The sequence below is a fragment of the Vigna unguiculata genome, chromosome 8 (genome assembly GCF_037176805.1).
Source record: "Vigna unguiculata cultivar grain cowpea cultivar isolate G323 ecotype 2 chromosome 8, ASM3717680v1, whole genome shotgun sequence".
Lineage (NCBI taxonomy): Eukaryota > Viridiplantae > Streptophyta > Magnoliopsida > Fabales > Fabaceae > Vigna > Vigna unguiculata.
This window is the reverse complement of record NC_140799.1, coordinates 5,243,242-5,257,714: the sequence shown is the minus strand read 5'-3', so window position 1 is coordinate 5,257,714 and position 14,473 is coordinate 5,243,242. Positions and strand designations below refer to the sequence as shown.

Here is a 14,473-nt window from a genome sequence, read left to right as displayed (position 1 = left end):
TTTTTTTCAATTGACTATAACAAAAGAAATTTGAGAAGGAAGAGGTGGAGGAAGTGAAAGAGGAGGAGGAGGAGGGTCATGTTGAATTTCCATTTACCTTTTTTGCTTTGTTGCTTTATAAACTTTCTACCTCTTACTTCAATGGTGTTTTGTATGAACTTGGGTGTGAATAGAATTCAAAAAGGAAGAGTAGGTTGGTGGAATCATGGGTTTTCTTTCTCCAATAATAGATAGTTAGTACATGACATATAAGCTGATAGTGAAGCAAAAAGAAAAGTCCTGAATCTCCTTCAACTCCTCAAATACTGCTATAAAGTGTTGGGACAACATAGAGCTTTTATGTTATTTTTGGACTTTTCCTTATTTTGGCAAACTACGTTTTTATTAATATTTTTGTTCCTATAATTCTAAAAAATGTACTATTTCAACAACATTTGAGAGATGAGTTAAAAGTGTATTTTTCGATAAATCAGCTCTTGATCCCTACAAATTTTCGAGATAACATATTCTATACAAATTCAATACAACTAAATCATCTAAAAAATACACAAGAAAAAAATTAGAGAAAGCTAAAATAATTTTTTATCATTTACTTTATAATTCCTAACTTCCGTTTTCCTTTTTTGATATAAAGATATTAGGTGCTTCAATATTTTAAAAATAGTGATCTTATTTTAATTGTTTCAATTAAAATATTCATTGTTACCTTCTTTTAATAGATAAACAAATAATTTTTTTAAAGACAGACACAAAAAACGTTTTATTCATAACTAAATGTATATACTATAAAATAGAGACCAAAATTATGAATCGAAACAAATAAAAATATCAAAATTATGCTGTAGCCTATATTGGAAAATAGAAAAACAACTACTACTTGTAATAGTATACATATGCATGCACACATGCAGAAGGGAAAAAACAGAACTATTACATACTTCTCTTTTATGGCCTGACCTTGAATGACAGTATTTATGGTGATATGAGTTGACTTTCTGATTATTTAATATTGACATTATTTAGACAGGGTTAATTAATATTCATTATAATTGTTTTAATTAATATTCAATATAAGATTGAGAACACTTTAGGACCTATTTTGTTTAATTATTTTAATCTGTCATTATCACTACCAACTTTTTTCACCTCAAAAGGTCCCAATCTTGTTCAGAATATTGCTACCTTTCATAGAGACAAAAAAGGAAGTGGGCATCACTGCAAAAATGTTTCTCAAAAAATTCATATATGCAACACTCACATACCTCCATCACTTAACAACTCTTCATCTTAAAACCTTCTCTTAGCTCTTGGCTCGACATTCATGAAATGCATGCAATTATAATATACCTTTATTTTTCGTTTTTACTCTTTCACTCCGTCAACATAGATAGATGTGATAAATGTGTGTTTACACATTGTTAGTACACACATGCATGAAAATGAGTGTTAATTGTTTGTAGATTAATTAAAGGCAGTGTGTGATTCGAACTTTAAGGAAAAACCAAAGGACCCGAACAATTGCAGAATAGGTGGACCAAATAAGAAGAATGCAAAATTTCAAAGTGGGAAATAAATACCTCATGACTCAAACTCATTTGGTTCTATTCTATTAATTGTTGAGACATAAGAGTCTTCTTTAGGATTGAGTTATTTTGAACTCATTTCACTATGTTCTTTTTATGCAAATGCGTGCTAGTACCTGCTGCGATGCATGCCAACCTTTTGACAGATGGTGGTGATTCTATCTTCTTATGCTGTGCTGTTATAAGAAAAAAATATGTGATTTTATCTTTGGTGCATGCTTAACCGATATCTTAGGTTAGAGTTTCTTTTCTCTTTTTGAGTGTTTGGTGTTTGGAGTTTGGATTTCTCAAGTTATAAAGTTTTCAAATGTAATTAATCATTCATCAATATATTTTAATCTACAGTTAAGTTAAGAATGTAATTTATGTGAGCTAAATTTAATTTAGTTTTTAGTTTTGGGTTTTGGGTTATATTCCAATTCAAAAAAGCCTTCAATTATAATTAAGTTATTACTAAGGTGTGGGTTTGAGTAATAGTAAACTCAACTGATGAAAGACAGAATAATATATAACACTTTATATCTAAAAGATTAGATAACAAGAATGATATATTAAAAAAAAACTAATTTTGATATATTTCATTAAATTCATTTAATTAGTTTTTTTTCATAATTTTAACTTTGTTGATTTTTTAATAGATACAGCAATTTACAAAAAAGAATTGCCGAAATATCTTAATTAAACATTATTAATATATTAACCTAAATATTTACTAGAAAGGAGTGGAACATTTACAAGCTTGTAAGATAAATTAAGTAGATTTCGTATAAATTTGGTTTAGTTTAGGGTGTTTTATTTTTTAAATAAACAATCAAACCAATCAATTTTGATCTAAACAATAAAAAAAAATCAAACAGAAGCATTTTTTTTTTGTATTTTAATTTCTTGTAATACTTTATAGGTTGGTGTGGTTCAATTATGGACACTTATGAAATTTAACCTATTAAACCTAATTATAACTCGTTATTTGCAGTGTATTTACCATTGTAGCCAAATACTATTATATTATTGCCTTCTTCTCAGTTAAACTAACGAAATACTAATTTCTGCTACTTACAATTTTGACTATTCAAGCCTTGACCGGAAAACAGTCTACAATCTTATTTGTTTTTATGCAAAATTAGTAAGTTCTTAAACTTTTAATCATTGTTTACAAATATTCCGGTTAATTTTTGAAAGAAAATTTTTAAATAATAATCAATTTTAATAATAAAAAATTGTTAATTTTATAATAATTAATTTATATATTAATTTATAAAATAAAAAATATTAATTATTAAAATAGTTATTGTTACAGATAAAAGTTATAATTAATTATTAAATTAGTTACTAATTAATTAGAAATTAATTTAAAAATTAATATTTTTTATAATAACTAATATTTAATGACCAATTTATAAATTAATTATTTTAGTAGTCAAAATCTTAAAAATTAATATTTAATAATCAATTTATAAATTAATTCTTTTCTTTCAATAACTCAACTAAATTTTAAAAATTAACAATAATTTTTTATTTTATAAATCAATATTTAAATTGGTTATTATAATAACTAAAAAAATTATTATTAAAATTGATCGTTAATAAAGATTGTATTTTTTAGTTCTATGAATGTTTAAAATCTGCAACATATCTTGCTTATAAATTTGGTTTAATTTACTTTGTTTTATTTTATAAACAAAACTAAAGCAATTTCTGCTGCAAGAATAAAGTAAAGCCAAACTTGATTAATCAGTTTTATTTAATTTTCAATACAATTATTTTTTATAGTTAAAAATAATGTTATTCAATTTATAAACACAGATTTGGTATTATTTAAAGCCTAATAACTCCTTAGTGGCAAGATATTTCAACTGCAGACAAGTCTACTACTGTACCTACCATTTTAGAGTTCTGCCTGCACACTCTTCAAAGCAAATTTTTCCAATGCATCAACCATAATTATCAATATAACTTTCCCAAATTCCAATTATATTTTATTGACTTTACTCATTATAACTTTAAAATTTATTATTTCTCAGCTAATTTATTTTTAACTACAATATATATGGGTGAATTTTAAGTATTTATTCCAATTCTGGTTTAGTAGTACACACCAAAAGCTATTTGGAAGGATTACTATCACATAATTAATTAAAAAGATAATTATGGTAGATGTGTCAACTGTAGCAGATTCCAAACAAATCTTTCTCAAAAAGTAAGTTAGACTCATGATTAAAGTGGGTTTAACCAATTGAAATTAAAATAATGTTTCAGTAAAAACTTAAATCATAAATATGTAATATTTTTAAAGTTTCAGTTTTTTTAAAATATAATTTATTTATTTATTTATTTATTTATAGTTTTTTTCTCTTGTGAGTTTATTAAAAAATTACCTCATAATTTTAAAATATCATGATTTTTACTTCAAACCAAACTATGATTTTGTTCATGCTCTAAACTTTATGTGATTTGTATGATCAGTGTTGTTGTGTCTGTTTTCTATAAACTATTGCATACAAAATTTGGTTTATATTAATTTTGACGATTATAATCCAGATTAATTTTAAGATAACTTACTAATAAATACACTGCAATAAATTTTCTATTTCAATTAATATTATTTTAAATTTTTTTTAATTTGTTTGAATATGTGTATCCAAAATGTATAATGTATCTTTTTAGTGAAACTGTGATGTTTGTGGCATAAAATGCAATCTTAATATTTTATTTATTTTTTGGTAAACACCCTAGTCTTCTATCAAAGTTGGAAAAGGTGGAAAGCAAATTTGCACTTGAGAAATTCTCTTTAAATTTTCGTTCATGAAAAAAAAATAGTTGTTTTTATTACTGTAAATGTTAAGAAGAGTTTACATTGATTAACCGTTTATCTTTCAAATCTATTAATATTGTGAACAAGATAAATTTACCTAAAAGTATTTGTTTCCTTTGCTAATTTAGTATCACAATATATCGATTATTGAATATACTAAGGTATTTTTTTATCGCAATGTAGTGAGAGAAAACATAAATATAAAGATATTTATTTGTTAATAAGCTAAATATGAAATACGGTTATTTAATCATGAAGTACATTTTACTTTAAAATGTGAAAATAATACCAATGCTTGAGCTTCTGATTCTTCTTCTTGTATAAGTGTAGGGTTTTTTCTTCGTAATACTGGTGTTTCTAATTAAGTTATGTTGAGTCAGGTTACCAATGTTAATAATTTAAATTGAATTTTGTTGTTAATTTGAAAAAAAAAAATAGTATAAAGATTTTCTTAGTAAATGTTTTCTTGAATTTCATTTTGAAAAGAAATGTTTCGGCCCATTAGTTAACCTTTCACATAAGATTTTTCTAGACATTTTAGTTATATGGGCACTTTTTATGTGGGCTTTTTTATAGTATATATTGCTTTTGCCCTGGTCCAAGTGTAGCAGGACTATGTTTGGACAATCTTCTCCATTAAATAAGAAAAAAAATAATAACTATTCTGTAAACTAAAATTAACTAATCCACATTATATATGTTCGAGATAGTTACTTAATGCATGCCATAATAACTAATTGATGATGGAATTTCCTTTGTCCACATTTATTTTTAAAATTGTACGTTATATAGAAGTCTACGATCTTTTAAAGAGTACTATTAGAGTGTGAAATTTTACATGTTTGAACTTTTGATATATATTAATTCTGAAAGAAAGCATGAATCCAATAAATGATATAAACTATATCAACATTTATCTTACCCTACAAGTTAGGTTCAAAATTTCAAAACACGCCGTATAATTATGCTTATAGCAAAAATTAGATTATATTTGCATTGTTTTCCCTTTCACTTCAAGTCTGAACCGGTCACTAATAGTTCTGGCAAGAATCTTGGTTTTGAAAGAAAGAGATGTAAGTCCTTGAGCAATAACATACAATTTACCCACTTCCCACCTCACTTCCTGGTCTCCCAATAAAAATCAAATTTTAGATAAATTATTGACTAAATATCAAATTAATTTACGGTATATAAGTATCTGAGAAAAAAAAAAGTCCGAAATATCCTTAATTGAAAAATCTGCTATTCCTGCAATGATTTTAGAATGGTTAAACTATATTCCATATAATGCAATTTGCATGTGAACTAAATCACTCCACTGCCATGATAATTCAAGAAAGTTTGGGATATTTTTTTAGAGAAAAGGTAGATATTTGTGACTAAAGTTTATAAATACGTATAAAGTGTAAGGTAAATGATAAATTTAAAATAACTTGATTTCTTAATTTTCTTTTACCTTCTTCAACATTCGACTCTGTCATGTTTTAATTGATAGAAAATATTAAGCTTTTAATGTATTTTTGAACTAAAATGATTTTTTTAATTAAGGAAGGATAACCATTTTTTTAATTCAATGAAACCATACTTTTCTTTCTTTCTTTAATTTAAAAATTCTACAAAATAATCTATATTCATTACATAATTTATTTTTATTATTAATAATAATAATAATAATAAATAATCACGATAATTTATATAATGTAATAACTAAATGAGTTATTCTATAAAATTACAAAATTATTACAACAAGATGAAAGATAAGCAATTATATCTTACACAAACTCAACGGAAGGTTTAATGTGATTTTATTTTGAGAAGACAGTGATATTGATTTATTAAGGTTCACTTTTTAATGTTACCTTCAGAATGATAGATGTTACTTTCTCCTATTAAAACCAACCGAAGGATCACTGCCAACTTCTTTCGCCTCACATGGTGCCAATCTTGCTCAGAATATTGCTAAGAAAGTGGGCATCACTGGAAATATGTTTCTCAAAATCTCATATATGCAACACTGACACACCTCCATCAACAACTAACATTAGTTAAAGTTGTGTATTGGTGTTTACAAATGTTATGATATACATGCATGAAGATGAAATTTAATTGTTTGGAGCAGATAATCGGAGGCAGTGTGATTTGAACTTTTAAGAAAAAACCAAATCACTCCTAGATGAAGTGGATCAAGAAGAAGGTCAAATTCTAAAGTGGGAATTTAATACACGATGTTCACACTTACCTATTTAGAGTAGTTGGTTCTATTATATGTTCACACTTACCTATTTAGAGTAGTTGGTTCTATTATATGTTCAGACTTATCGATCTTTTTTAAAATTGAGTTATTTCAAGCTCATTTTCCAAGTTTTGTTATGCCAATGCATGCGAGCACGGGCTGCCATGCTTGCCAAATTTTAACAGATGTAGTTCTTCTGTCTCCATTGCAAGATATAAGAGCAAAATATGTGATTTTTTATCTCAGTTGATCCATGCATATTCATATTGATTACATTGCTTTTATACAAAGTTGTGAAGTTTTCAAGTGAAATTAACATCTAACAATATTTTGATCTACATTTAAGAATGAATTTTTTTCTAAGCTAAATTTAATTTAGTTTTCAAATTGGATTTATCTTTGTTATTCTACGGCTTAATCCAATTCAACCACCTCAATTATAATTAAGGTATTAAAGTTTGAAATTATAATTAAGGTATTAAGTTTGAGTAATATTAACCTCAATCGATGAAAGAATAATTTTGATATATTTTATTAAATTGATTTTTTTTTAAATATAAATACAATGTTCTATAACAAAATAAAATAATATGCATGTCATAGAGGAAAAAGGTGAAAGAAATGCAATTTTTTGTTTCTGCTTATTAATAGAAATAACTTAAAAAATGCAACCTCACACACATTTTAGCATTGCATTTTTTTATGTCCATCTCATAGATTTTGCAATGATTTTCTCCGTGTGATGATTGTCCACAAACCGGTTCAATGATAATGTCGTTGATGGTTTGAGATGACTTATTTTGATCCTTATTAAGTTTCCTTGCTCACAAAATATTTTCATTTCAGAAGCAACGAAACTTGTTATAAAGAACTTACCAAAGTAAAGTGGTATCTTTGACTGAATTCACGGAGCTTAGTGTTGTAAGCTTGTCTTAACGAGCATTAATTGTCCCAGATAGGAAATTCAAGTTCATCATCAAAGATCCCTTGAAATGGATCATCTCCATTGTTGACTTCAACTGCATTATTTTCCATTTGTTGCAAGCAATCGTGCCACCAAACTAAAGTGATCAGATTCGTGGTGTCATCCCATTCCATCTGATGTTGTCCCAATGCTCTGATATCTTCCATTCCCACTTCATCCATGGTTGCATGCATGCTTCCACTAGCTCGGTTTACAGTACTGGATTCAATTTTATTCATCACTGTGGAAACCACTTCTCCCTGTGACTGTGATATTCCAATTGAAGGAACGACTTGATTAGTCAGAAATGGAGGGGAAGTTAATGTTGGAGTTGAGTAAGAGTGCAATGATGTGTTGTTGTTGACAGGCAAAAGGGTAGGTTCTAAAGTGTTGGTGTTGTTGTTAAGCATAGGGATACCATCTAAAATGTTGTTGTTACTATGCACGGGGGTAGCATCTAAAATGTTGTTATCAAGAAAAGGGGTAGGATTTGAATTGTTGTTGTAATCAAGCAAAAGGGTAGGATCTAGAGTGTTGTTGTTATCAAGTAAAAGGGTAGGATTTGAAGTGTTGTTATCAAGCAAAAAGGTAGAATCTAAAATGTTGTTATCAAGCAAAAAGGGATGTTCAAAGGTCTTATTATTAAGCAAAGGGGTAGGTTCTGAATTGTTGAAGCTGGGTAGATTGAGGTTGAATCCCAATGTCTGACTTGGAAGTGTGAAATTGGGAGGTTCTGGTTTATGGCGTGGAAGAGCAAAAGGGGAAGTAATGGTGTAGGGGTAAAAAGTTGGAAGTGGAAATATAGGTGGAGGTGGAGGTGGAGGAGGAGGAGGAGGAGGAAGATAAAAAGGAGGTGGATGAAGAAGAAGAGGAGGAGGAAGGGGTAGGAAGGATGAAGAGAAGGAAAGATCATTTAAGTAATGTGAAATTTTGGTTGAGGGTGGTAGATACATCTCACGCCTTCTCATAGCCTTGAATCTTCCATCTAGGCTAAACCTTGAATAAAAGGGACGCTCAAAGGACATGTGTTTAGAGATGGCAAATAAACATGTCCCCGTGGGTATTGCCCGAACCCGTTCCCGTTTTGACGGGGAATCCCCGCATTGACTGGGTATGGGTATGGGTATGGAGAATCCTCGATTTTTTCAATTGGGTATGGGGATGGGGATGTATATATCCCCGCCATAATACTCGTCCCCACCATATTGCATACTCGTTTAAATTATTATAATATTCACAATTAATTAAGCAATTATATATATATATATATATATATATATATATATATATATACTTTCTATTTTTTATTTCTTCTAATTATTTAGTTTATCATGAAACTCATTCGCATCTCCAATATATTTTTTATCTTATCATAACATTTATGTAATTATGTTAAAACCATGTATGTCAATTAAAAAACTTTTATGTCTAACATTTGAATATTTATATTATTTTTTAATATTTTTATTTATTGTATATTTTCCTTTCACATGAGAATATTTAATACTCTCAATTTAAGTGTTTAATAGCATAAACCTTTCATTTACTAGGTAATATAAAATAAAATAAAAGGTTCTTTACTTATTATTATTAATTTTTGTTTCATTTGAAGAACTCTTTTATTTCGCTAAAACAATTTTTGTTATTTCTCAACGATTGAGTATATATGTTGATATTTGAAAAGTTTTCTTAGATCTCTAAGATATTTTTCATCTTATCATACTCTTAAATATACATTTGTTTTTCTTGGTGTGATTCCTTTCAATAGTCTCCAAATTGTTTATAAGACACACATTTGTTAATTTTTTTTATTTTTATCATGTATTATTTCGATAAATTTTATCTAATTGTTTTTTATTTTCTAACTCATTACAATCATACTTTAATTTTTTCACTATAATTGTATAAATAATTTTTATTTACTACAATATAAAAATTTAATGTAATTGCCATGAATATTTTTATCACCATCCAACATATATTGGAGTTCAAAAAATACAAGATCTATGATAAAATTTTATTTTTATGTTTATTATCTGTTCTTTGTGTCATTTTTTATATATGTTGATATTTGAAAAGTTTTCTTAGATCTCTAAGATATTTTTCATCTTATCATACCCTTAATTATATATTTATTTTCCTTTGTGCGATTCCTTTCAATGGTCTCCAAATTGTTTATAAGACATACATTTGTTAATTTTTTAATATTTTTATTTTCTGTTTATTTTCATCATGTAGAATACTATTTCGATAAATTTTATCTAATTATTTTTTATTTTCTAACTCATTACATCATACTTTAATTTTTTTCACTATAATTGTATAAATTATTTTTATTTACTACAATATAAAAATTTAATGTGATTGCCATAAATATTTTTTTACCACCATCCAACATATATTGAAGTTCAAAAGATACAAGATCTATGTTAAAATTTTATTATTATGTTTATTATTTGTTCTTTGCGTCATTTTGGTCAAGTGATGTATTATAACTTTGATTAGTGTATAAAAAACAGATTCATTATAATTTAAAAAATTGAAGTAAACAAACATTTAAAATATATTTTAATTTGAATATTTTTTTCCTTTTATATTTTTTTAAAAAATATTTTTAAAATTTATAAAGTAGGTATCATTAATGTTTGCAAATTTAATAAATGGTTTGGTTCTCATGAGATTTTATTTGGTATTCTAATCTAATGTAAACAATTATAATTTATTTCAAAGTATTTGATATCGAAGAAACAAATCATCCTCCTAATATTGAATATTTGATAATATTATGTTTCCTTTATCGTAATTTTTTTTATTTTATAAAAATTAATTAAAATTAATATTAAAGTAGTAAGAAAACGGGTACGGGTATGGGTACGAGATTATACCCGTTACCCGGTGGGGATGAGAATGGGACAAAAGTTTAATACCCGTTGGGTTTGGGTATGGGGATGGGGATGAATTTTTTTTACGGGGATGGGTATGGGATAGTGAAACTCGTCCTCGTCCCGCCCCGTTGTCATCCCTACATGTGTTGTTGATGCTCACTTGCCACTTTCATGGTAGCCTTGTGGTATTTCAAGGCATTGACAATCTCCTTCCTTACGTATGCTATATTCATTAGCCTTTCTTCAAGAGGCCTATTAGTAAGCCTTCTTCTAACTTGTTTCCTCAGATATTGTTGTCCATGTTATCCTAAATTTTGATTTGCAAAGACACGGCCATGAACATCTGCATCAGCACAACTTGGAGCTTTGGTTTTCATAATGGTCTGTGTTTGTTTTGCGTTGTCCATTTTTTCAATTGGCTATAAGCAAAAGACAATTGAGAAGGAGGAGGTAGGAGAGGAGGAGGAGGGTCATGATGAATTTCCATTAACCTTTTTTGCTTTTTTGCTTTAGAAACTTTCTACCTCCTACTTCAATGGTGTTTTGTGTGAACTTGGGTGTGAATAGAATTCAAAAAGGAAGGGTAGGTTGGTGGAATCATTGGTTTTCTTTTCTGCAATAATAGATAATTAATGCATGATATATAAGTTGATAGTGAAGAAAAAAAAAGTCATGAATCTCCTTCAACTTCTCAAATATTATTATAAAGTGTTGGGACAACATAGAGCTTTTATGTTATTTTTGGACTTTTCCTTATTTTGGCAAACAACGTTATTATTAATAATTTTGTGCCAATAATTCTAAAAAATGTATTATTTGAACAACACCTAAAGAAAGATTTGGAAGTGTACTTTCCAATAATTTAGCTCCCGATTCTTGCAAAAAGTTTGAGATAACATATTTTATACAAATTCAATATAGCTAAATCAAATAAAAAATATACAAAAAAAATTAGAAAAAAAATAGATTTTTTTTTCATCATTTCCTTTATAATTCCTATCTTGTTTTAAAATAAAAATATTCAAATTGTTCAATATTTTAAAAATAGTGATCTTATTCTAATTGTTTGGATTAAAATATTCATTGTTAATTGTAAGGTCCAGTTTTATTTTTTTGCCCTAATGTTTAAGGGTTGGCCTTAATCTGTTGGGCCTAAGGGCTGACCCATAGGGTGCTAAGGCCCTAAAGCTGTTAGGGTTTCCATTTCTGAATCATTCTTGCAAAATAGAACCCTAAGCGCTGCCCCTTTTCCTTTCAGAACGCTTTGCTAGGGCTCGACTCCGATCTTGGCCAAAGATTTCCCGAGCTCATCTTTGTTTGTCGCTCCATGTAAGTGTTCTCGAGCTTGTACCTGTACTCCCTGAAGCTTATTTTTTTGTGTTCTTCCTCCTAGGGTCCCATAATGACTTTGTTCTTTTTCTGCCCCGCTGTTCTTCCAGTTTCTGAGACTGCTCCTCGAACCGTTGCGCTCCGCAGTTGGTGTCGAGGTCCCGTATAAGCCCTTTCCAGGTAAGGGAAGTTAGGGTTTACGATTTCCTTAGATGTAACGACATGAAGCATCAATGCAACGACAGGCGGCAGCGCTGGAACAGTAGCAAATGGAGGCTGCCAGAGCGGCTGTTGAGGATGCTCACAGGCAGCATATGGAGGCCCTCCGTCAACTGGAGGAAAACAGGGTAGCTGCCCCTGCTTTTGGCCCGGAGCCACGAGCTACAGTTAGGGAGTGGATTCTGGAGGACTTTCTGAAACACCACCCGGTGAAGTTTGGAGGCAAGACCAGTCTGGACGCAGTAGACCAGTGGTTGAAAGACCTAGAGAGGATATTCGATGCTAAGATGTGCCCACAGGAGAGTAGAGTGGCTTCCGTGGTGTATATGCTCACGGGTGAGGCTAAGCACTGGTGGGTCTGTATGAAGTCCATGATGGAGGAGAGGCAGGAGGCAGTTACTTAGGAAGTCTTTAGGAGAAAATTTCTCTCTGAGTACTTCCCCGACAACGTTAAGTACGCTAAAGAGGTAAAGTTTCTACAGCTAACTCAGGGGAACAGATCTGTGACTGAGTATGCGGAAAACTTCAAGCATCTCAGCCGCTTCTACACCATGCCACTGGATGAAAAGTGGCGATGCAGGAAGTTCGAGAACGACATTCGTGGTGATCTTCGTCTGATGGTGGCCCCATTATCCATCAAGGACTTTGCAGCCTTGGTGGAGAAGGCTAGGGTCATGGAGAAGATGAACGTGGAGGTGGAGACTCAACGCCCACACCAGCAGAGCGTGGGAGGACCATCGGGATCTAGGCACAAGCACGAAGAGAGGAGGAAACCCTACTCTAGGCCCCATTTCCAGTCTCAAGGGTCTAGGGAGTCTTCTCCCCAGCAGAGCAGGATTCGGTGCTACCAGTGTGGGGAACCACACAAGAGGAATGTTTGCCCACAGCTTGCAGGCTTCAAGAAGTGCAACAACTGTGGCAAGGAAGGTCACTTTGGGAGGGACTGCCCCACCCTTGCTAGAGCAGTGATGCGACCTGTAGTACAGGCTCTTGCACAGAACCAGCAGAGGCATAGAGGCAACAGGCCTCAGGCGACCGACAGAGTGTACGCCATGACCGGAGCGGAGGCTGCAGGCTCAGGTAACCTTGTTATAGGCCATTGTTTGATAACTAGGAAAGCTTGTTGTGTGTTATATGATTCTGGAGCGACACACTCATTTATGTCAGATGCTTGTGTGAAAAAGTTGGGTCTGCCGGTGTGTGAGCTGCAGTGTGAACTTGTAGTGTATACTCCGGCATCGAGTTTGGTCAGGACGTTGTCCTTGTGTGCTAGGTGTCCGGTGGAGGTAGAGGGGCGGAGGTACAAAGTGAATCTGATCTGTCTACCTCTACAGGAGTTGGAAGTGATCTTGGGGATGGATTGGCTCTCTACCAATCGTATCCTTATAGATTGTCGAGAGAAAATATTGTTGTTTCCCGACTCAGAGGAGCCTGAGTTGTTATCATTCCAGGGAGTGGTGAGGGAGATTCAGAGGAGGGCGCAATGCTTCATCATTTTCACTCATCTCGAGGTGGAGAAGGGGGAAGAGACATTAATCATACCAGTAGTACACGAGTTCGAGGATATATTCCCAGAGGAGGTGCCAGGGTTGCCTCCCAATAGAGAGGTGGAATTCTCTATCGACCTGGTACCAGAATCGGGCCAATGTCGATGGCTCCGGCAGAGTTGGTGGAACTCAAGAAGCAGATAGAGGATTTACTGGGGAAACAATTTATATGACCTAGTACGTCGCCTTGGGGAGCACCAGTGCTGTTGGTGAAGAAAAAGGATGGGAGTTCACGCCTGTGTGTAGACTACAAACAGTCAAACAAAATGACGATCAAGAACAAATATCCACTCCCGAGAATAGACGACCTGATGGATCAGTTGCATGGGTCATTGGTATTCTCGAAGATTGACTTGCGGTCGGGTTATCACCAAATCTTGGTGAAGGCGGATGATGTGCAGAAGACAGCCTTCAGGTCCCGGTACAGACACTATGAGTATGTGGTTATGCCTTTTGGTGTGACCAATGCTCCAGTAGTGTTCATGAACTACATGAACCGGATATTCAGACCGTTCCTATATAAGTTTATCGTAGTCTTCATAGACAACATCCTTATCTATTCCAGGACTCAGGAGGAGCATGCCGAGCACCTGAGGGTAGTACTTGGTATTCTGAGGGAGAAGAAGCTATATGCTAAAATGTCCAAGTGTGAATTTTGGATGGATGAAGTGCAATTCTTGGGACATGTGATATCCGCCCAAGGGATAGCAGTGGATCCAGCAAAGGTAGAGGCAATGGTAAAGTGGGAAAGTCCTAAGTCGGCGACTGAGATAAGGAGCTTCGTGGACCTCGCAGGTTACTATAGAAGGTTTATTGAGGGATTCTCCAAGGTAGTGGCGCCCTTGACGCAACTTACTCGGAAGGACCAACCTTTCACTTGGACTAAAAAGTGTGAGGAAAG

The 14,473-nt window shown here is 31.6% G+C and overlaps 1 protein-coding gene and 1 pseudogene across 1 annotated transcript; one reads left to right on the top strand and one right to left on the bottom strand.

Moving 5' to 3' along the window:
- Positions 1-7,570: 7,570 nt before the first annotated feature.
- Positions 7,571-10,884, bottom strand: LOC146884046 (uncharacterized; annotated as a pseudogene).
- Positions 10,885-12,075: 1,191 nt separating this feature from the next.
- LOC114194281 (uncharacterized) lies at positions 12,076-13,716 on the top strand. The gene is made up of 2 exons (XM_085665640.1): positions 12,076-12,420; positions 12,508-13,716. The coding sequence occupies exons 1-2, from the start codon at positions 12,076-12,078 to the stop codon at positions 13,714-13,716; spliced, it is 1,554 nt and encodes a 517-aa protein (XP_085521766.1).
- Positions 13,717-14,473: the final 757 nt, after the last annotated feature.